The sequence below is a fragment of the Triturus cristatus genome, chromosome 2_2 (genome assembly GCF_964204655.1).
Source record: "Triturus cristatus chromosome 2_2, aTriCri1.1, whole genome shotgun sequence".
NCBI classification, from domain to species: Eukaryota; Metazoa; Chordata; class Amphibia; order Caudata; family Salamandridae; genus Triturus; species Triturus cristatus.
The window spans coordinates 1,005,476,789-1,005,500,173 of NC_140582.1; the positions used below are offsets into that span (position 1 = coordinate 1,005,476,789).

Below are 23,385 nucleotides of genomic sequence, written 5' to 3' on the forward strand. Positions count from 1 at the left end.
GCCACCATCAGTGCTGCAGGCCCACTGGTACCATTTAATTTACAGGCCCTAGGTGCATGTAATAACACTTTATTAGGGACTTACATGTAAAATAAATTTGCCAATTGGGTCTAAGACAAACTCACCATCTTAACGAGAGAGCACAAACACTTTAGCATTGATTTGCAGTGTTAAAGTGCACAGTCTAAATGCCAAAAAAAGCGAGATCAGCAAATAAGATGGAAGAGTATGGCAAAAGGTTTGGGGGAAGACCACCCGATGGCTGATTGATCTAACAATGGTCATGCACTACGGAAGTAGGTTGAGGTAGCCAAATTCTAGGACCTTAGGAGCCAAATCACAAAAGTGAGCTGCCTGGGTTTCAGGTGCCCGAATGTGTCCTGGCTCTGCATAAGAAGGTATGGCCGGTCGGAAAGCTCCTAGTGCAGTACTAGGGACAGGTCAAGGAGGGTGGTGAACCAGGGTTGTCTGGCACATGTGGGAACCATCAGGATGACACTGAGGGATGTTTGCCAAAGCCTCCAAAGCATGAACAGCAGAAGCGGGAGTGGCAGGGAAGTGTAGCCAAATGACTAGTTCATCCATAGTGCATTGCCTTTGGACTGTGAGTACCTGGAAGTAAAGCTTGGGCATTTTGCCTTTTTGGCGGCGGTGAAGATGTCTACATTGGAAAACACCCACAATGGAAGTACGGGAGTAGGACTTGTGGTGGAGTTCCCACTCATGGACTTGTTGCTTCATCCTGCTGAGTAGGTCTGCAAAGTCGTTGTTCATGCCCAGTTAGTACTGCACCAGTAGATGGACTTTGCGGTCGAGTGCCCACTATCAAATGCCCTGTGATAACGCCAACAACTGTGGAGAGTGTGTGCAACCTTGCTTGTGTAGGTAGAACATGGCATCATGTTGTCTGTGCAAATGAGAACTTCTTTGTGCGGAATGCAACATATAAATTCTTTGAGTGCCAGCTGAATGGCCAATAGCTCCAGTTAGTTGATGTGGAGACACTGTTGATGGGGTGCCCACATACCAGTCAAATCCTGTAAATGCACTCCAACCCAGTAAGGGGAGCGTCCATTGTGATGGTCTACTGTGGAACTGGGTTGAGAAAGAGCTGGCCCTGCAACAGACTGTTGCTGTTCCACCACTGTAGAGAGCTATGGGTTCGGCTCCAGATCAACACTAGATCCTCCCAGTAACCCTCTGCTTGATAACATTGTGCAGCTAAGCACTCCCGCAATGCGTGCATGTATAACCTGGCATGGGAACTATGGCAATACAGTGACTGAGTTGAACACTGCTCCTAAGAAGGGCTGGATCTGAATGGGCTGGGCGTGGAATTTTGTCGTGTTGATGGTAATGCTTAGACTGTGTACTAGGTCTATGGTGGTTTGGCATGAGACAAGCACTGCTATTCAGTTGTCCTCTTGATCAGACAGTCGTCCAAGTAAGGGATGATCTGGATGCCGTACCTGAGATGAGCGCTTACCACAGCAAGACACTTTGTGAACACCCAGGGGCGTGGGGACCCAAAGAGTAGCTCCAAGAATTTGTAATGCTGCTACTTACTAGGAACCAGAGGTGGATTGGGATGTGAAAAGGGCATCTTTCAGATCAAGGGCAGTCATGAAGTTGCTTGCTGCAGTACAGTGATGGCATCCTAGGGTATCCCCATGTGGAAATGCCCTGGCAGAATATACTTATTGAGGGGCCTGCAGTTGGCTATAAATCTGAGAGGCCCGTCCTTCTTGGGAATGAGAAAGCAGAGGGAGAACACTTCCTTTGCGGCTCTGAGGTGATGGCATGGGCTTATGGCTCTCTTGTGAATGAGTGCCTCTACTTAATCCTGGAGGAGGTGCTGTTGTTCTGGAGTAAGGGTGTATTTGTAAAAACGGATGTTTGGCGACGTGGTGGTGAGCTCCAAGCAGTAACTCTGGCCTATGATAGAGAGGACCCTCTGATCTGAGGTGATTTCTGCCCACTGTAGAAGAAACCCCTGTAGTCTTCCCCTGACAGGTGTGTACTGATCGTGGTAATTGTGAGCGAGTCACTGTTCGCAGGAGCGGCTCCCTTAGTGGCATTGACCTTCCCTCTACCCCGGGAGTTGTTATACCTGTAACCCCACCCCCTCGAATAGCCCCATGGAAGGGTGAGTTGGCTCTGATGCCTATGAAAGAAGGCAGAGGCTTCAGGGGAGGTGGACTTGGTGCTTCCATGATACTGGGACCTGCAAAAGATGTGATGGGGATAAGGAGTTTAGAATGCATCCATGGCCTTGGCTGTGTCCGTATCCTTCTTGATGTTCTCAAGCATCTGGTTCACCTGTGATCCAAAGTGGTGCTCCTCATTGAAGTGCAGGTTGGGCATGTGCTGTAGAAGAAACCCCTGTAGTATTTCCCCAACAGGTGTGTTGAGATTGTGGGAAGTGTGAGCGAGTCACTGTTCGCAGGTGCATTACGTAAAGCAAGTGACCCGAAGAACTGAGAGTTCTCCAGGAGAGTTTTCCGTGTTCACCCAACTCCTCATGTGTGTCCTAATCGAAGTGAAAATCGATGGTTGGCCTATGTGGAGTCAAACCAACACTTCAGCAAGTGCTAGGGCTGTGAAGAAAGTAGAGGACTTACTGAAAGTTTGTTTGTCGCCGGCTAGAAATTTGCTGGTAAAGTCAAGACAAGAGGTACTGAGCCACAAAGTGACACAGAATCTTCATTTATACAGTACGACAATACTTAAGATAGCAACAACCAGGTACATTTAAACGCTACAGGCTGTGCTAGCCGAGTGCAAGGAAGCGCTACAGAGAGAATTCTAACATCAAGAAATGCTAAAGGTAGTGACCACCAGGTACGAAAATTGCAGCGATCGGCAACAGCCAGGGGCAACAGAACACTGAGCAGAAGTAGGTGAACGCAAAGAAGCAATAAAAGCAGAGAAGCTTTAGAAGCGGCAACAACCAAACATGAAGAGAATACATTTACGCTGACCAGAACCTGAGTAGAGTGTCATCATACCACAGCCTTTGGCGCAGGGGTTGTGAATAAGGAGCCAGTGATCCCCGAAGCAGACACCACAGACGGTGTCAGGTGCATTCCGCACAACTAGAAAGTCCTTCAGAAGTTGAACGGCTCCAATGGCAATGGGAAAGAAAGCCACACAAGTTTAGATTGGCCCTAAAGATCCTGAAGCCAGCACGTTGCAAGTACTTACAGATGGTACGAATGGTACAACTCCAGTAGAACAGCACATATTGTAGTCAGTATGGGCTTCAACTGGTTATAATGCCACTGTTTCTTAAAATTACCTCCTCCCTTTGATCCTGCCAAAAAGCAAAAAATAGGCAATAGATGGCCAGCCTGGGTTGAAAGCTTCAATGATTTCATTGATGTACTGGAGGAAGCAAATGTCAAAAAAATCATTAAATATCTATAGATATTAGCAAGTGACGGAGTAAAAGAAGTGATTAAGAAAACACGAAAGAAGTGTTAAATACCAAGTTTATTCCAATGCTGAATGTCAACTATGAAAGGTGCATTTTCAGTCAGCAAAGGCATAGAGCAGGTGAAACAACGGATGAGTTTGTAGAAAGACTTGATTCACTCATAAAGCATTGCAAGTTCAATGAGTTTAACAATGAAGAGGCTGTTCGTCTCAGAGTAATAGAAGGTTGCCTCTTCGAATCCTTCAGATGAAGAATGCTGAAAGAGACACTCAGCTTGGAGTAAGTGCTCATGGCTGCAAGAGAGGAGGAGAGAGCTGACAGACGGGCAGATAACATGGGGGCCGGATCTGCCCAAAATGAATCAGCACTGAGTGTGACAAGTAAGTCAAAACCGAAGGCAGAAGGTCATAAAGTAATGGCTCCAAAGAAAAAGAAGTTGATTTTGCTGTGTATTTTCCTTTACACATCAGGATAGGATTCCAGCTATTGTAAGGGTTTGTAAAGGCTGTGGGAAAGAGAACCATTTTGTAACAGTCTGCAAGGGAAAGATGAAGTCAGTCACGTCAAGAATAGAAAATGGAGGAAAAATCAAGTGTGTCGCGTCAAGAAAACAAAATGGATGCCAGAAAAGTTTGAGATGTGACCGGTACACGCATGCCCACAAGGCCAAGCGGCAGCATCCGTTGAGGCAAGCAGAAACTGAAAATGTCGATAGTCGTCAAATTCCTTATCTAAAGATTTGCCACCATCATTATCGAGCAACAGTGAGGAAGATGTGTGTGCAATGTCAATGTTTAATTCAGGACGAGTGCAAATTTAGGATTAGTTCTTGCAAGGAAGAATACCGGTCAAATGACAGGTCGACAAGTGAAAATATGGAATTCATTTGGTCACTGTCCCAATATCACACTGAAAGTAAATGGGTGCTCCATACCTTTTATCATAGACAGTGGTTCGTCAATAAACTGTATGCCAGTAAAAAAGTACAATAGACTGCCTCCAGTATCCCGTTTAACTTCGTGAAAAACCAAAGTGTATATGTTGGGTGCTTCGACACCACTGCTAAGTCAAGGTTTATTCATAGCAACTGTGAAGCATTAAAGTATGAAAGTACGCGTGTCAGTTCATGTCTTTTCAGGCACTTCATCCAGCGCATGTGAGATTACTCAGTTTCAGTACTGCTGCTGACATGGGGCCGATTTCTGTAAACTACAATGTCAACTTCTATTGTGAGCTAGTAATTCAGTTTCTGTCTTGGTTTCATGGATTAGGAAGACTTAAAACCACAAAAGTGCAACTTCATGTAAATAAGGACATTTGTTCTGTTGCTCAACATCGTTGAATTGCATTCCATTTACAAGAGCCTCTTGAGAAAGAACTTGATACCTTATTAATGAATTACATAATTGAGTGATCCAGTGGTCCGATGCCATGGGTATCCCCCATAATGTTAGTGCCAAAAGAAGGCTATAGGAGGAATTGTGCGCATTTTTGTTGATATGGGCCAAGCCAGCAAGGTGATTGAAAGGGAATGACATCCAGGGCTGCACATTCCCAACATGATTACTCAGCTGAATAGAGCTAAAATCTTTTTCTGCCTTGATTCAAACAGCCGGTATCACCAGTTTGTACTGGAAGAGAATTGCAGGTGCATTACGTCCTTTTTGGCTTATCTTGGTTTGTTTTTATATGAAAGGCTAAGTTTCGGAGTGGCATTAGCAGGCGAACCTTTTCTGGATGTAAATTGCTGCATAGTACAGCTAGTCACAAATGCTTTCAATTGCAGTGATGACAATACTAGAAAATAACATGATAAAGCTATTACACAAGTATGTTGTATACTTGCTGAAACCAGGCTTACTTACATGTAGCTAAGTGTGAGTTTCATCAAATCAAGCTGAAGTTCTTTGGCCCTGTCTTTTCTGATGGGGGAATGACTCCAGGCCGAAACAAAGTACAAGCCTTGTCATCCAATTCTCCCCACAATGTCTGCCTATGCTGAGATCCTTCCTTAGCATAGCCAGTTACTATTCAAGATATAAACATAGATTTGCCACTGTAAGTGCCCCATTAGGACTTAATGAAATGAAATGCCCCATTTCAATGGTCAGGTAAAAGTGAACCAAGCTTCAAGAAAATCAAGCATGCAATTGAGAATGCAACTGAAATGGCATACTTTGATTCAAAATTGCAGATGAAGGTTGTTGTTGATGCGAGCCCTCTGGGGTTGGGCGTCATCCTTGCACAGCACACTGGATATCCCAATTCCCCAAGACACATTGTGGTGTATGCTAGCCGAAGTTGGTCGACAACAGAACGTGCTTATTAATAACCCAAAAGAGAAAGCCTAGCTGTACTGTGGGCTTGTGAACATTTTCACATGTTCCTGTATGGAAAACATTTCACAGCAGTCACTGACCACCAAGCATTACTCACCATTTTCGGCAATCCTAAAGCTAAGATTTCCCATCGCATTGAGAGGTGGGGGTTGCAATTGCAGGAGTATAATTACAAGATTGTACATCGTCCACGAAAAAATCAAAACCCTGCTGACTACTTCTCACATCTGCCAATACAGTGTCATGGCTCCACGTCAAAAGCGGTTCATGCCTATGTTAACTTCGTTGTGAAGTCCGGTAGCCCTGCTGCCATATCTTTAGAATAAATCATTGCTGCCACAAGTACTGACAGGGATTTGCTAATATTCAAAGACATTCTCAACCCTTACTCCTATGGCATCGTATTTGGACGTCGAACGCCACTACTTTTCCCAGGGGTTCATTAAGGACTGTATAGTTCTAGACCATGCACATAAGATTGGTTGGATCTCTTACATAAAGAGATTCCTCGATGATTTGGGCATGGCACGCTTCTTCCACTCTCCCCTGTCACTGGCCGAATTACCGAGGAAACAACTTAAAAAGATGTGTATGGCTCACTTAGAATCCCTGAGAATGACTAATGAGTTCGTCAAACCAACTGTACAACACTCGTTGTCGGTCCAAACAACCCTGTCCATTCAGCCCTATTTAACTTACAACTGCACGGATTTTGAGAGACTCCTTCTAACAAAATTTAGACTTAACATTTTCCATCACTTGGTCACTTTCCCAAAGTCTAATATCTGGGAAAATTCACTTCAACCTTGCCCTTGTGATCCTCTCAATCCACGATTCATACAGTATTGTTCTGTAAATTTTATCACGACCTGCGGAAACGTTGGCTTGGCCCGCTTTTAAAGATCTGGGGCCTCCGCAGATGTCGTCCTGCCTTTTTGGCTCTCCAATTCTTGGACACTGAGCTATCTGCCAATTTGGTAGTCACTTTTTTGAAATTAGTCCTGAGGCATAGACAGAATTTGTAGATTCCACTTATCCTTTATTTCTCATCAACTGGAACTCCTGTTAATGATTAATAATTTAAAAAAAAAAAAATAAATTCTTTGGATAAAGGAATTGCCTATTAGATTTGCTTTTGAATTGTGGCTAGCTTTCTCCATGTTTATTCTATGGCTGTATTCAATATGCTCTGCTATATTGTTTTATTTTCTTTGTTTTTATTTATAGATTGAACTGCTTTGTACTTTTATGGTTGTTTGTCTTCAACCGAATAAAGTTTGTTTTGATCAAAGACATTATTACACACCAATCTTGGCGAACACATACCCAACCTCTTCATGATAATCTTGAATACCAGAAATTCAAAAATGTGCAGGAAGAACTTTCAGTTACTCCATAAGGAGTCTGAGACAACAAGTTATTGAATTGGCCCAGGAGGGACTCCATGCGATTGTTGCTATGGAATGAGCTTTGCGGACCGAGTGTGGTTCCCTCATCTTGATGAAAGAGTTGAAAAGGAGTTAAAAGAAGTTTAAGGTATTTTATCTGTGCAACTGTTTGCCATCTAAGGCAACACCATCTCTGTTAAACATGTCTTTTCTCCCAAAGCATGCTTGAGAGAAGATTGCAATTGGTTTCTTTGGAATCCTTGACAATGGACATCATCTACTAGTAATTGTTGATTAATATTCTTGTTTTCCTCTGGTGGAAGATCTGTCGTCAACTACTCATGACAAAGTCATTGAGAGACTAGAAAATATTTTGGGAACTTGGGGTGTTCTGTCAGTTTCAAAATCTGACAATGACCCACCCTTTCAAGAGTTTGGAATTTAAAGACTTTCTCACTTATTTAACAAGCATTTGTAATGCAATATGTCTCGCATTTGCGAGTGTTTAAGCTATTAGCATTGTAAATGACAATAAAAATAAAAGGCATTGACATTTGCAATGCCAATAGCTCAAACTCTTGTGAATGCAGGACCTATTTCACTTGAAAAAAGCACCCACCTTTGTCCTGGTGGGAGGGGGGTGCAGTCCGCCCCAGGCATGCATCAGTTTTGGGGGACAGAGCGGCCTCCCCCGCTCTTACTCAGAATTCATTGCTAGCCCCCCCCCCAGCGTGGCCATGGCCACGGGACAGCAAATGCAGGGACCGCCAGGTGTGGCAAAGTGCTTAGCTACGCCAATGGTCCTGGAAAGTCCATTACATGAGATTCTTTGCATTTCAAGCACCTGCCTTAATCTTTCACCTCAGGATTGAGATCTGTCCACCTGAGAATCCCTCTTGATTGTGGCAAGCGATTCTTTATTAAATAGACTCCAGATGGTACAAAACACCACTGCCCGCCTTGTCAGGAACCTACAAGCTAGAACAGCCTCCCTCATACTCTTGCGGCAACTTCATTAGCTACCGATACGCATGAGAGACAAATTCAAGATATGCTGCATTCTACACAAAACTTTGAATGACAGAGCACCCGGTTACTTCACTGAAAAACGTATTTCATACCTGCCAAATAGATCCCTACGATCAGGAGAAAAATCCTGGCGCGTGACTTCCCATTTCAGAAAACGCCCACACAGGTGGCAAAGCCTTCTTCTATATAGCCCCCATTATTGGAATCAACTCCCGATCCATCTTTGAAAATGCTCAGAAGATCTTCTTTTTACAAAACCTCTTAAAACAGAGCTCTTCTGAGTCCTTGTCTTCTGGTCTGTACCGACTGCTATGTTTCCCACAGAGCAGAGATACCCCTTCGGGGGGGGGGATTCAAGCGTTTTATAAATTAAATAAATCCAGAGAGCCCAATGACTATATCGATGTCTCTGTCACCTAGGTCAGTCATGAACATTTCTCTGGTATCTTCACGGCCTCACATGACTAGTTCTCGGCGACTGATTCGAGCACCAAAACGACTTATTGAAGAGTTGCTATGTATAACTATTACTGTACTTTTTATTTAACAAAGGGGGAGATGTAGTGTCTTGTGAGTAAGAGATGACACTTTTTGTTCCTGATGGACTCCAAAGAACAGTGACATTAGTGCGTGGGTGATGGAATTCATGATGTAGATAGCTCAGTTAACCGTTACACACAGAGATCTCAGACACATTATTTAAGCAATATATTTTCATGGAGTGTCAAATGAACGACCCCAATTAAAACTGTAGGCCTAAAATCACATACAAATGTATGCATACATTTGTTAAGCTTGTTTCAAAAATACGTTGTGGGATTGGACCTTTTTTATGATACAAGGAGTGCTGATTATGACTTTTTAGTGGGATGTTCTCGAACACATGTAACAAAAAAGCAAAACTCTAACATCTAAGATCAAAGGTTGAGATTTGTAACTTCAATGAGGTTATGGCCCTTATGTACTATTTCCCCTAGGCAGATAATGGGTAAAACGCTTTGATACATCATGGGCTACGTTCTTAAACACCACCAGAAAAGGCATATGCACAATTCTGGAGAGGAAGTGTCAACGGCTGTATAAGACTGGAAAAGTAATTATTAAGAATTGCTCCACCCACTCCAACTTACTCAATAGTTTGATTTTACTTTGGTCAAGGGACCACCTATAAAGAAGGCAGCTACAACTGTGGGAGTGTGTATGGGATACAACTTTGCCATTTAGTAATTATACAGAGACATGAGTCATTTTCTTAAACTGGGTGCCTATGTTTCACAATATATTGGTAATCTGAAGGAGTTGAAAAGTGGAGCAAGTCTAAGATCAGTGAGAGTAAAGCAGAAGGTGCTTACACACAGTTGAATGTAAGGAAGTGAAAAGTGGACTTACCAATACTTGACTAGAAACACAGCACTTTCTCACTCTGCACTGAAAAATTACAATAAATATAATGCAGGTCAAGAAGAGTGACGCAAAAAAGGCAATGACAAATCCAGCGGCATGCAATCCATGGTTCGGTAAAACCTGCAGAAACAAACAGGCACAACATTTTAAGGGTTGCTAGCAGCAAAACAAACTCAACAATAAATATAGAAGTACATTACATACAGTCATCTAGATGAATGATATACCAAGGTCCAATTTAATTTCACCTTCTGTTAACCTAATTTCTTTAATAGGATGTAACCATCACATCCACAGTGCTCACAGCAATGTCCAGCAGTTGTGGCAATCAAAAATCTTCATGCCTGAACAATGCCTTGTTGTGTACCAGCAACACAAGGTATCAGCAACTAGCTGACATTACTTAACATGGAGCCTTCAACATGTGAAGAAATTAAACGAACTATGCAAACATAATACTATTTGTAATCGAGCTGGTAAAATAGCTTAGAGGTTTAATTTGACTTCAGAGATACCAGACAATTTAAAGATATATATATTTAAAAGGGGGCAATTTTCCTTTCTTGGAGTAACAAATAGTTAAATGTCCCTTGTTCTGAAAATAAAGGAAATACTTTATCCTCTCTAGAAACTCTTTACTGGTAATCCATAGCTCCCCTTCCTCCAGACTTTTAGGAAGTTCCGGTAACAAATCAAGGTCCTGGAACATAATTCGTAATGTTTAAAATAAAGTAAAGATGAATGAACATTGTTAGGCACTGCCTCCCTTTATGTACTTGCTATGTATCTATGCCGGCTACTCGGGGCAGACTAATCTAGAAATAAGGACCAACCAAGTCATTCTGACAAGTAACTTCCACTCAGTAACACATGCTAAAAAACACAATCAATTTCCTGAGCTACAGTCACTTAGTATAGGCACAATTAATCCGTGCAGTATTCTTCTTATTGTATTTCTTATTTTCTTTCTTCTGTATCCCTTGTGGTACAGTCCATTTTTCAGTTCTTCAAAAACAGATCAGCAACAGAATCAAGTAGCCACAGGTAAATGCCAACACGTGTTTCGTCCACTGGATTTAACCAAAGACTTCCTCAGGGCGCCAACTGCGGACATAGTCATGTCAGTGGCTGCAATTTTACATTTGTGTGTTCAGTTAATTCATGAATATTCTCATAAAATGCCTAGAAAGTATTTAGCTCACCACTAATACAAATGTGAAGTGTTTCAGATGATGTGCATCACTATTTCTACAATTGAATCTATAAAACATACAATCTAATCTATACAACATACACCAACAGTAGAGCTAGCCTAGGCATATTCTCAATCAATCAATCAATCATGGAACTTATATCGCGCACTACTCACCCGTAAGGGTCTCAAGGCGCTTGGGGAAGGGGGTCTGCTACTGCTCGAACAGCCAGGTCTTGAGCTGTTTCCTGAAGGCCAGGTGGTCCTGGGTCATCCGCAGGTGGACGGGTAGGGAGTTCCAAGTCTTAGCTGCCAGGTAGGAGAATGACCTTCCTCCAGCGGTGGCTCTCTGGATGCGAGGGACGACGGCGAGGGCGAGGTTAGCGGAACGTAGCCGGCGGGTGGGCGTGTAGAAGGTGAGGCGGCTGTTGAGGTACCCTGGGCCTAGGTCGTGGAGGGACTTGTGTGCGTGGGTGAGGAGTCTGAACGTGATCCTCTTGTTGACCGGGAGCCAGTGCAGGTCTCTCAGGTGGCACGAGATGTGGCTGCGTCGGGGGACGTCCAGGATGAGTCGGGCGGAGGCGTTCTGGATACGCTGAAGTCTTTTCTGAAGCTTGGCCGTAGTACCGGCGTAGAGGGTGTTTCCGTAGTCTAGTCTGCTGGTGACGAGAGCGTGGGTGACCGTCTTCCTGGTCTCGGTTGGGATCCATCGGAAGATCTTTCGGAGCATGCGGAGGTTGTGGAAGCAAGCTGAGGAGACGGCGTTGACTTGTCTGGTCATCGATAGGGAGGAGTCCAGTATGACGCCCAAGTTGCGTGCGTGGTCCGTCGGTTCAGGTGCGGTGCCTAGTGCCGGGGGCCACCAGGAGTCGTCCCATGCGGAGGGTGATGGTCCCAGGATGAGGACTTCTGTCTTGTCCGTGTTCAGTTTCAGGCGGCTGATGTTCATCCATTCAGCGACGTCTGTCATCCCTTCGTGCAGGCTGGCTTTGGCGGTGTCGGGGTCTCTGGTGAGGGAGAGAATTAGCTGGGTGTCATCGGCGTAGGAAATGATGTTGAGGTTGTGTTGGCGTGCGATGGCAGCGAGGGGTTTCATGTAGATGTTGAAGAGAGTGGGGCTGAGCGACGATCCTTGCGGGACGCCGCAGATGACTTCGGTGGCCTCGGAGCGGAACGGAGGGAGGCGTACTCTCTGTGTTCTGCCGGAGAGGTATGAGATGATCCATTCCAGAGCCTTCCCTTGGATGCCGGTGTCGTTGAGGCGTTGGACTAGTGTGCGGTGGCAGACAGTGTCAAATGCTGCGGAGAGGTCTAGGAGGATGAGTGCCGCTGTTTCGCCGTTGTCGAGCAGGGCTCGGATGTCGTCGGTGGCTGCGATGAGGGCGGTCTCGGTGCTGTGGTTGGCTCTGAATCCGGACTGTGATGGGTCGAGGGATCCGTTCGTCTCGAGGAAGGCTGCCAGTTGCTTGTTGACGACCTTCTCGATGACTTTGGCGGGGAAAGGAAGGAGCGAGATGGGGCGGAAGTTCTTGAGGTCGGTCGGGTCCGCTGTTGGTTTCTTCAGCAGAGCGCTGAGTTCGGCGTGCTTCCAGCTCTCCGGGAAAGTTGCTGTGTTGAAGGAGGTGTTGATGATGTCTCGGAGGTGGGGTGCGATGGTAGAGGCTGCCTTGTTGAAAACATGATGGGGGCACGGGTCGGTCGGAGATCCGGAGTGGATGGTGTTCATCATGCGTGACGTGTCTTCGGGGGTCACCTCGGTCCATGTCTGGAGGGTGGCGGCGGGGTGCGAAGGTACGACCGATGGGTGCGGGGGTGAAATGTCGAAGCTGTTGTGGATGTTGGCGATCTTGCGGTGGAAGTACGAGGCGAGGGAGTCGCAGAGGTCCTGTGAGGGAGTGATGTCGTTGTTGCCGGTGCTGGGGTTGGAGAACTCCTTGACGATGTTGAAGAGCTCCTTGCTGTCATGGGCGTTCTTGTCCAGTCGTTCCCGCAGAGATTTCTTCTTGGTGGTGCGGATGAGCTGGTGATGTCTGCGAGTGGCGAGTTTCAGTGCTGTTCTGTTGTCGGCGGTCTTGTTGAGGAGCCAGGCCTTCTCGAGGGTGCGGCAGGCCTTCTTGGAGTCCTTAAGTTCGTCGGTGAACCAGGGGGCCTTCTTGCTTCTGGGCCTGGTGAGGGGGTTCTTCAGTGGCGCGAGGTCGTCGGCACAGGAGGTCAGCCACTGCGTGAGGTCAAGGGCAGCTGTGTTAGGGTCCGTGGTCCTGACAGGTGGGCTCTGGCTGAGGGAGGTGGCGAGCTGGTCGGCGGTGATCTTGCTCCAGTTTCTGTGGGGAGCCTGCTTCGGGTGATGGTGGACCGTGTTCTTTCTGAAGCTGAAATGGACGCAGCTGTGGTCGGTCCAGTGAAGTCCGGTGGAGTGGCTGAAGGTGACGTGCTTGCTGGACGAGAAGAGTGGGTCGAGCGTGTGGCCGGCGAAGTGGGTGGGGGTGTTGACCAGTTGCTGAAGTCCGAGGTTGGCGAGGTTATCCAGCAGGGCGGTGGTGTTGCGGTCATTGTTGCTCTCCAGGTGGAAGTTGAGGTCCCCGAGGAGGATGTAGTCGGCGGAGGGGAGGGCGTGAGGGCTGATGAAGTCGGCGATGTCTTCGCAGAACTGTGCGCGTGGTCCCGGGGGTCTGTAGATGAGGGTGCCTCTGAGGGTAGTCTTGGGGTCGGTGTGGATCTGGAAGTGCAGGTATTCGGCGGCGTTGAATACGTCGATGGAGTCAGTCGAGATGCGAATGGTGCTCTTGTGTACGATGGCGATGCCTCCTCCGGTCTGGTTGACGCGATCCTTCCTGATGATCTTGTAGCCGTCCGGGATGGCTATGGCGATGTCGGGGGCTGAAGAGTCGTTCATCCAGGTTTCCGTGAGGAAGGCGACGTCTGGAGATGCAGTGTCGAGGAGGTTCCAGAGTTCCACGGCGTGTCTGTGGACGGAGCGGGTGTTGAGCAGGATGCACTTGAGGTGGTTGCTGTTGTCCGTCTTGGTGGGCGTGGTGCTTGTTTGGAGGCAAGAGAAGTTGCAGGATCGGCAGGCGAAGGGTCCCTGGGTGCGTCGCGGGGACGCTCGGTAGCAACCGGGGGCTCGGGCGGTTTTGAGTGCGATGAGCGTAGCGAAGTCGTAGGTCCTGCGGGGGGGCTGGCGGGCGCGGGGACCAGGGGGTCTGGCGCTGGGCGCGGTCCAGGCGCGGACGGGCGCAGACGGGCTTACCTTTGGCGCACCTTCGGCGCTCAATCGGCGCTCCCGCTGCGCGCGTCCGCTGCGCGGTCGCTGAGGGGGCGTCATAAATAAGGAGCCGGGAGGGAGGGTCAGCGGGAGGCGGGAGCGGGGTGGCCAATGGGCAGGGAGGGGGGGCGGGACTGAAGGAGGAGGCGGGAGTGGGAGTGTGCGCCTGGGGCAGCGGCGCCGAGAAAACGGCGGGAAAATCGGCGGGAAGCGACGGAGCCCAAGGAGTGACCAGGTAAGTGGCGGTGGTCAGCGGGCGTGAGGAGTGAAGGTAGCGGCGTGGGTGGCGGCCAGGAAGCAGCAGGCGGTACCTGGGAGGCGGAGGCGAGATGCAGGCAGCGGCGTCAGGTAGGTGGTGAGGAGCGGCAAACAGGCGTCAGGCAGCGGAGGCAGGTAGGTAGCAGCAGTGGGAGGGAGCGTCCGTCTGTGCAGGCACAGGGGGTCGCACTGACCAGCCCGCGGGGTCCCCTTAAATAAGGAGCCGGGAGGGAGGGTCAGCGGGAGGCGGGAGCGGGGTGGCCAATGGGCAGGGAGGGGGGGCGGGACTGAAGGAGGAGGCGGGAGTGGGAGTGTGCGCCTGGGGCAGCGGCGCCGAGAAAACGGCGGGAAAATCGGCGGGAAGCGACGGAGCCCAAGGAGTGACCAGGTAAGTGGCGGTGGTCAGCGGGCGTGAGGAGTGAAGGTAGCGGCGTGGGTGGCGGCCAGGAAGCAGCAGGCGGTACCTGGGAGGCGGAGGCGAGATGCAGGCAGCGGCGTCAGGTAGGTGGTGAGGAGCGGCAAACAGGCGTCAGGCAGCGGAGGCAGGTAGGTAGCACAGGGGGAGGGAGCGTCCGTCTGTGCAGGCACAGGGGGTCGCCTGTACAGACTGTATTACAAACTGGATAATGATCAAAACTAAACAATATAAAAGATCATCTGTGTTGTCTGCCCTGAGTAAGTTAAGACACTGTGCAGGGTAGAAAACTGGGCCTAATGGCGCTATAGTGATTTTTGTGAAATAGCCCTGACATCACTAGTCCTTGGTCATATAAAAAAGCCACATTTCTAATGCTAGCCTTAAATTTAGAGTGGGTAATATTGAGTTAAATGCATTCAAACACTTTAGAAGCTAGTCATAGGCTGAATATGGTTTCATAAACCGTTTCCCCATTTTTGTCTAGGAGCAAAAGTCTTTCTGGAGTCTACACTGGAGCAACGTTTTTTGCTCCTTTCTGTGTTACACATGTGGTGCTAACAGGTTCACCCTGTTTATGCATTAATACACAGTTACAGTGATCCAGCGCCAGGGATTTGCTCTTTGCTATTCGCAAGAAGACTTCTAATGCAGTAAGCGGACAATACTATATGTTCTTGAAGATACTGGAGGATATACAATCGGTCTGCACTGTTGAAACCCAACAGCACATGGTATTTGTAACATTGTTAAAGCTAATAGGAAAAAGTAAATATGTTTTGGCCCAGTCCAAATTAAATAACAATGTTTGGATCAGAGAAAATGGAGACAACAAATGCTGAACCAATTGCATAAAGTATGGCAAAAGTTTGTTTTACACGATTTCACGTCTAAAGTTTTTACCAGAAAAACATGGTGAAGATTGATCTTTGTTAAAGGAACAACACAAAGTATCTAGCATAAAACCGTCTCCTCTTTCACTCTGTTGATGAGACAAAACGGTTTCATTTCACTCCATGATAGGTACTGCAAAACAGAGTACATTCAGTTTGTTCCAATTTGTGCATTAGTGTAAAAGGTTTTATGTGGGATGTCCTCCGTCACTATTAAAAAAACAAAGCCAAAATACTATTTGCTCCATGCTTTCACCAGTGCACCGTTTACGTAATCTGATCCCAAACTAAAAGCAACCTTCTTCTAGTAATAGTGCACTAGTGCAGTCACTCACTGAATGCTTACCACCACTAAAAGTAGCAGTGAAAGAGAAATGTTAGAAAACAGTACTTATCTGTATCTGGGGACATCGACACATGAAAAAACACACGCAAATACTATTAAGGTTGTTCTCATGAATTACCGTCGGATTTTCTTGCACTGTTATATTAAATAAGGTCACCAGAGAGATACGTTGAGTGCCCTGTGAAAGTAAAACAAAGGTTAAGGATTAGGCTGAATTGTACTTTTACATTGTTTAGTTACCATCATCATATTGTAAATGTAAATCTGTGTTTCAAGGCCATGCTATTCAAGTATTGTTGCGTCCATGATACTAAGATGGGCTTTTGATAAATGCATACGCCATGTTCTTATCAGCCTATATTCCATACTATCATCAAACCAGATATGGAGATTTAAAATATGACAAGAAGCAAGACATGCCATGGGAGGACTGAATATATGCTGCTGCAGGCCAGACCCCTTTACAAGTGGCCTTGTAATACGATTTGGTAATACAACACACTGTTTTACAACACTGGGGGACATTACAACACCATCACCAATCCATTACGAATATTTGCAATGAGGAATAGCATACCAATATCAACGTTAACATTCCGATTTTCATATATTTTAACCAAGTTATGGCACATTACGACCTGCCTTTTGCAGGTGGATGTATGCCCCGAAATACGTTTAATCCATGTCAGCTGAAGGTCTGAGTTTTTGTTTTCCTAAAAACAACTTTATATGTAACAGGTTTACAGTTATACGCACACGTTTTTTTTCCCATGTTTCCCCAGGGTGTAATCCCTTCCCCCATAATCCCATACATTTCAAAAGATGTTCATTCACAAATCCATCCTGAATAACCGGAGTAAATCTCACACAGTATCTACGGGGTATGTGACTGACAAATGTTCTCAAATACCTAGAAACTTGCAGTTTTGTGCATGTGCATCTATTTAAGCAGACCCTGGAAAACCCATATCCACCCCTGTGGGTAGATTTGTTCATACGTAATATTATACCATATTGATGCAATGTAATGTGTGAGTACATCGATTCATAAGAGTTAAATAATGCCTTGTGATAAAAAAAATGAGTTTACAATCACAAAGTTACTTGTGCATGAAAATAAAACTTACATGCCAAAATATCTTTAAGATTTAGGGACCACAAAAATCACAATCCTTCAGAGACATATTTTTTCTTACAGCCAGTTGTGAGTTGTTAGCATTCCTGTCACTACAGGGACCTATTCTATGTGCAAACAAAGATGCTGCTGATGGTAATTGTTCCGTTCTGACTTGAATGGTATTAAAGATCAAGATTCTGAAATAAGGATGGCAAGAAAGAATTCCTAAGCGACAGAGTTCATGAATATGGTTGGATGTTGATGGTACGCCTAGTTCTTTTAAACTTGGATGCTTCTTGGTTTATGTGAACAAAGTTTTTCAGACTACTCTTGGAGACGGAGGTGACCATTCTGTTCTCAGTGAGATTTATGCAGAAACAAGGTGATGACAAATTAAATTCAGCTAGTTACTTATATTTAAGTTGTAGTTAAACTAGCCAATCATTTAGTGAGTAAACACTGTATGCATAAATTGGAGTTGTTCCTTGTTCAAAATGGACCACAAACTATTCCCATACAGTAGGAATAGGTGGGAGCAATTCTGTTAATGCAGTAATTTAATTAACTCTGAGCTCTTAGTCAGTGATCTGGTATATGCAAGCCTAGCATTTCTATTTGTTCCCTAGTCACATCTAGCAAAGAGAATGTAGCAGGTGTGTCTGATTCAATAAAAAAACCTACAAAGCATCCACTTTATTCTAAGGCAGTTGACGTACCTACTTTGTATATTATTAGACCAATATCTTTAATTTAGACTGTATGACACATGCCTAAATATTAGCTCTGTAATTACAAACAAGTCTACATGCATGACTAGGTTAAGAACTGACAGATTTAGTTAAGGAAAGCCTTAAAACTGATAATGCTAGCATGTTTTTGAATACTTTAAGTAAATCTATTAATACAAAGCATACAATACCATCTATAGCTTTAGTTACAGAAAACGATTTTGATAGAGTAGGATAGCTAATATGTTTAAAGCATAGCAATGAAAGGGTATTGGCCCTAAAATTATTAAAATGATGATTCTTCTTTATCAAACTCACAAAATGTCAATTGTAGTTAATAGAAAGGTTTTTTTTAACTCTAAAACAAAGATACTAGGAAAGGCTGTTTACGGTCTCATTTGCCCTTCTGCTGCAACTTGAACCTTTTCTCTAAAAGTAGAGGTAATGTCCTTATCTCATGGCATAAACTTCGAAGTAATGAAATAAAATATTTTGCGTATGTGAATAATATTTAATCGCACATAACAAATCCTGAAGTATCCCAGCCTCAGTTCTTTAAAGAATTGGAAACATTTTCTTTGATTTCAGGTTATAAATTAAATGGCAACACATCAGACGTTTTACCACTTTAGATTCCTCTCTGGAAAGCACCATTGGCACTATAACTTGGGAAAGACAAGCCTTTGTGGAAAGACAGTTGTTTATAGATTCAACAGCATAAATACTACTGTAGCTATTTCTCTTTCTGGGGTCTTGGCCAGTGATCCTGAAGGGATTGGAAACCCTGTATTATATTCAGGCCCTCGACGCAAGGTAGTGACCCATATCTCATGATTCTGGACCGTCATCAAAGATGAAAAAAAGAGGAGCTTGAGTAACTAAAGAAAGCACCATTGCTGGACTGCATTCTGGAACCATTGGGACTGGGAGAAAATGTGCCTACATGGAAAATATGGTTTAATAAACTGAAGCTTTTGAGTATATTTCCCCCCTGCCCTCAAACACCAGGTTCATCTATGCCCTTGCCTAAATCGGACCTCACCTTGATCTCTCAAACAACATCCCCATGCAAGACCCATCTTTTTCAATCCAAAGTGGAGATTCCCACCCTTCCAAATATATACAAGGAGTATATGAGCCAACACATAGAATTAATGATAATCGTGCGAACAAGCACCCAGTATTGGAGTCCCATGGCAGCTCCAGTTTACCAAACATGACTCCCTGTTTCAAATTACCACCAGAATCCTGTCCCTTCATAGCAATTATGGCTAATACAGCAGTACAATCAGTAACAGTCACAGAACAAGCATTTGCAATGCAATAGGTCTCGCATTTGCGAGAGTTTAAGCTATTGGCATTGTAAATGACAATGCCTTCTGTTTTGAAAACCAATATATAAATAAATAGCATTGTTCATTTATAATGCCAATGGCTCAAACTTTCCCAAATGCGAGACCTCACTCCAAGCAGACTGAAAGGGAGGGGGTGGAGGAGGGAAATAGTGCAGGGGGTTGGGGTAGGCCTATGTGTTAAAGGGCGGTGCTCAGCTGTGCAAGCAGCGCCAACAAAGTGAATACGATGAGCTGCGTCTAAAGGAAGGGGCATGGATGCCATTAAAGTGAAAGCGCAGCATGGCATGATTTCACAAAAAAAAGCATATGTTTGTGAACTTCACAAACAAATGTATTTTTTGTAATGGCGCCCCATGCTGTGCTTCCACTTTATTGGTGGGCGAAATTTGATATTAGCAGATAGGGCAAAGGACCCTACATCTGTCAGTCTTCAGGCATCAGGGGCCTCCAGAGAGAGCTGGGATTAGTGGGCGAGTGTAAATAACTCTGCTGTCTCCTGGAAACTGGTGTGGGGGAAGGGGCTTGTAATATCGCGAGAGGCGATGGGACAGCCCACGCCTCTCGTCACGATAGGGGTAGATTTGTTTACAAGCAACCCCCCAGTTGAAGTGTTTGGAAATGGTCTCGACCAAGGTCGAGACCACGTGAGCATCGCAATAAAGAGCCCAGGGCACTGGGCGGGTTTCAGTTCCCAGCTAACGACGAACCATACACCTGTGTGCTGTGTCTTTATTTAGCATCGTGGGCCCAGTCCCCCACAACACTACACTGGCGACGAGGTGGTGTCAGCTGTTGCTGCCCTACCGCTGACCCGCCGTGCCAAACGCCTGCCATCGCCGCGCTCCTACCTGCTGCCGAGCAGCCCCCCCGCTGGTGTGCCTCGCTCGGCGCTTGCATCGCCGGAGGCTTCCCGCCTGTCGCCGAGGCCGCGTGGCGGCCCCCGAATACACCATCGCAGAGCGCCTGCAGTGCTGCCATATCAAGGAGGGCTGGAGCATGCATGCCGGTGCCCTGCGAGCCGTTCTCAACGCGGTGAGTGCTCGCGTGCTTTTGGCTGCCCCCTCTGGCTGGTTAACGTCACTGCACCCAATGAGGCCTTCACCCGGCATGGCCTGTGTATAACCCCACCTGGGAGTCTCGAGGTGCAAGCGCCTACACTGTGTGTTTCCCTCTGGTTATCTGGCCACCAATCACCACCAGTTCTCACAGGTGTGGATGCCAAGCACCTCCTAGGAGCTCAACCCAAGAATCACACCGGCCTAACTGTGCCACACAGCACCACGCCGCTTCACCGTTGGGTCCCTTTCCCCCGCTGGCGCTGGAGCTGCTGCTCGACTCTGGAAACACGACCCTTGGCTGTGGGTCGGTCCTCGCCACCTGTAGTGTGCACGCCCCATTGTGGCCCCAGACGCCATCTCCTGCTGGTCAGCCACCAGTGAAGACACCGCCGCCTGGCCTTCATACTATGTTTCATCCTGCCGTCGACGCTCTGGTGCCACAACAAAAACTCCGCGGCATAGCCTTCCTGCGCCCCTGGAGTTGTCCACAGCGGTGCCACCATGACCACTATCCCGCCACTGGAGTCCTTTTCCATCACTGGTCCGCCGCCTTCCCAAGCTGCGCGATGGAAGAAATGGGTAGAACGTCTGGAGACGTTCTTTGAAGCTGCAGAGATTAAAGACCGACGACAGCGGTCCATGCTCCTTCACCTGGGCGGCGCAGAAATTCACAAAATTGCGAAGACTGTACACGAAGCAGGGCCCCCGAAGACCTACGCCACTTTGCGGGATGCCATCACTGCGGACTTCGAGCCATATGCTAACCCAGACTACGAACATTTCCTTCTCCGCCAAGCGAAACAGCTCCCAGAAGAATCTGTCGACGTATTCTATGCTCGGCTCAAGGAACTAGCAAGCACGTGCACCCTGCCTGATGAAGACGATGAGGTACGAGCACAATTCATACAGGGGAGCGCTTTCTCAAAACTGCATGAACGCGTCCTGGAAGAGCACAACATGGCAATAAAGGACATACTGACCCTGGGACGCTCCAAAGAATTGTCCAAGGCCAGGGCAGCCCATATGGAACTAAAAGCTCCGGCATCAATCAAAGAGGAACCGGTCTGTGCTGTTCAACCCAATCCGCGAGGTCCACGGTAGAGACCCAGAAAACCCTCAGCCCAGGGACCCAGACAAAATCCTAAGCTCCGCCTCTGTGGATGGTGCGGAGACCCGCTCCCACACAACGGCTCGTGCCCAGCTCAAGGGAAGATATGCAGTGCCTGTGGAAAAATCAATCACTTCTCCAAAGTCAGTCGATCACGGCTATCAAGGCGGCCGCAAGGCCCACCACGACCAGTGCGCACGCTGGAACCTATACCTGGTAATTCCTCGAGCGGAGCCATGGACGATGATGAAGCCGCCGCTGTGCACGTGGTGCACATGCTACATGCCCTCGCGGCACCACCGCAAGCTGCACCCATGTGCACTGTTAAAATGCAAGGGCATCCGGTAACAACACTCATTGACACTGGCGCCACAATCAATCTCATGGCCCTCTGTGTCTACAGACTGCTGCCCCACCCGCAAGCGCTCTGCAATACCAACGTTCGAGTGTATGCGTTTGGGACCCACACCCCACTCCGAATGTGCGGAGTGTTCCAAACGGAAATCTCGCACAATGACGTCTGTCAGTCGGCCAAAGTCTACGTTTCCAGAGAAGGTTCAGGTTTTCTGCTCAGCTGTCGCACAGCCCAAGAACTGCGCCTCATCCAGTTCACTTTTGCGGTGCAAGAACATGATCTGGACTGGCTGATATCTGAGTTTGCGCCCCTCTTCGACGGGATCAGGTGCCTCAAAGGCCCGGCAGTTCGCCTACACAAAGACAAGTCAGTCGCCCCGGTGGCTCTCAGACACAGGAGAATTGCCTTCCATCTCCGACCAAAAGTGGAATAAGAACTCCGCATGTTAGAATCGGCCGGAATCATTGAACGGGTGAGAGGTCCCACCCCATGGGTGTCTCCCATCGTGGTCACGAAAAAAATGAAGCAGCCCGACGCCGTACGCATATGCATCGACATGCGGATCCCGAATCTCGCCATCAAACGGGAACGCCACCTAACGCCAACGGTGGATGACATCATAGGCAAGCTTGCAGGGTCAAAGTGGTTCTCGAAGATGGACCTTCGGTCGGGGTATCATCAAGTCCCGCTCCACCCGGACTCGCGTCCAATCACGATGTTCTCCACCCATGCCAGTTTGTGGTGTTACAAGCGCCTGAACTTCGGGATCTCCAGCGCAGCAGAAGTATTCCAAAATATCATCAAAACAGTCCTGCAGGGGTTAGAAGGGGTGCTCAATGTGAGCGATGACATCCTGGTCCACGCCCCTTCTCTAGAAGAACACATCGTCCGCCTCAACGCAGTGTTCACACACCTGAGAGACCGCGGCCTAACATTCCTCCGCCGAGACATAAGCTTCTTTGGGTACCGATTTTCAGACTGGGGCATTGGGCCTGATCCTGCCAAAGTCAAAGACGTGCAAGAAGCGCCAGCCCCCACCTCGGTGACCGGAGTCCACAGCTTTCTGGGCATGGTCACGTATTGTGGCCGGTTCATCAAGAACCTGTCGGACCTGACAGGCCCCCTGCGAGAGCTCACAAAGACCTGGGGCCCAGCACAGGAGCAAGCATTCCAACAGACCAAGGCCGCATTGTCCGCGGACACAACCCTCGTATACTTTGACCCGCGCCATGACTCCCAACTGGTCGTAGACGCCAGCCCCACCGGTCTGGGTGCCGTCTTAGCGCAACGCCAGGATTGTGGTGACTGGGTGCCAGTGGCCTATGCGAGGAGAACTCTAACACCTACTGAACAGCGCTATTCACAAATTGAAAGAGAGGCCATCGCTATCCTGTGGGGGTGCCGCCATTTCCACATCTATCTGTACGGCCACCCGTTCACAGTCATCACGGATCACAAGCCGCTCATTCCGCTATTCCTAGGCTCATCGTCTTGGCCCCCTCCACGGATTGAAAAGTGGATACTGCAGCTACAGGAGTTCCAGTTGAAAGTGGAATACCAACCCGGCACGCGCAACCCGGCCCATTTCCTGTCGCGGCATGCCCGGCCAGTGACCCCTCCCGAAGCCGAAGAAGCAGCTGCCACAGAGGACTACGTCCGGATGGTTGTTGAACTGTCCCGACCCCTCCCGATGTCACTGCAA

The 23,385-nt window shown here is 47.3% G+C and overlaps 1 protein-coding gene across 3 annotated transcripts in view; it reads right to left on the minus strand.

Moving 5' to 3' along the window:
* The window catches only part of EVC2 (EvC ciliary complex subunit 2), a 608,136-nt gene that overhangs the window by 416,983 nt on the left and 167,768 nt on the right, over nucleotides 1-23,385 (minus strand). For all 3 annotated transcript variants that reach the window (XM_085642436.1, XM_085642435.1, XM_085642434.1), the window contains exons 7-8: nucleotides 16,081-16,140; nucleotides 9,582-9,716 (exon numbers count right to left, since the gene is read on the minus strand). In XM_085642436.1, the coding sequence (XP_085498562.1) occupies nucleotides 9,582-9,716; nucleotides 16,081-16,140 (195 nt within the window). The remainder of the gene's footprint in view (nucleotides 1-9,581; nucleotides 9,717-16,080; nucleotides 16,141-23,385) is intronic.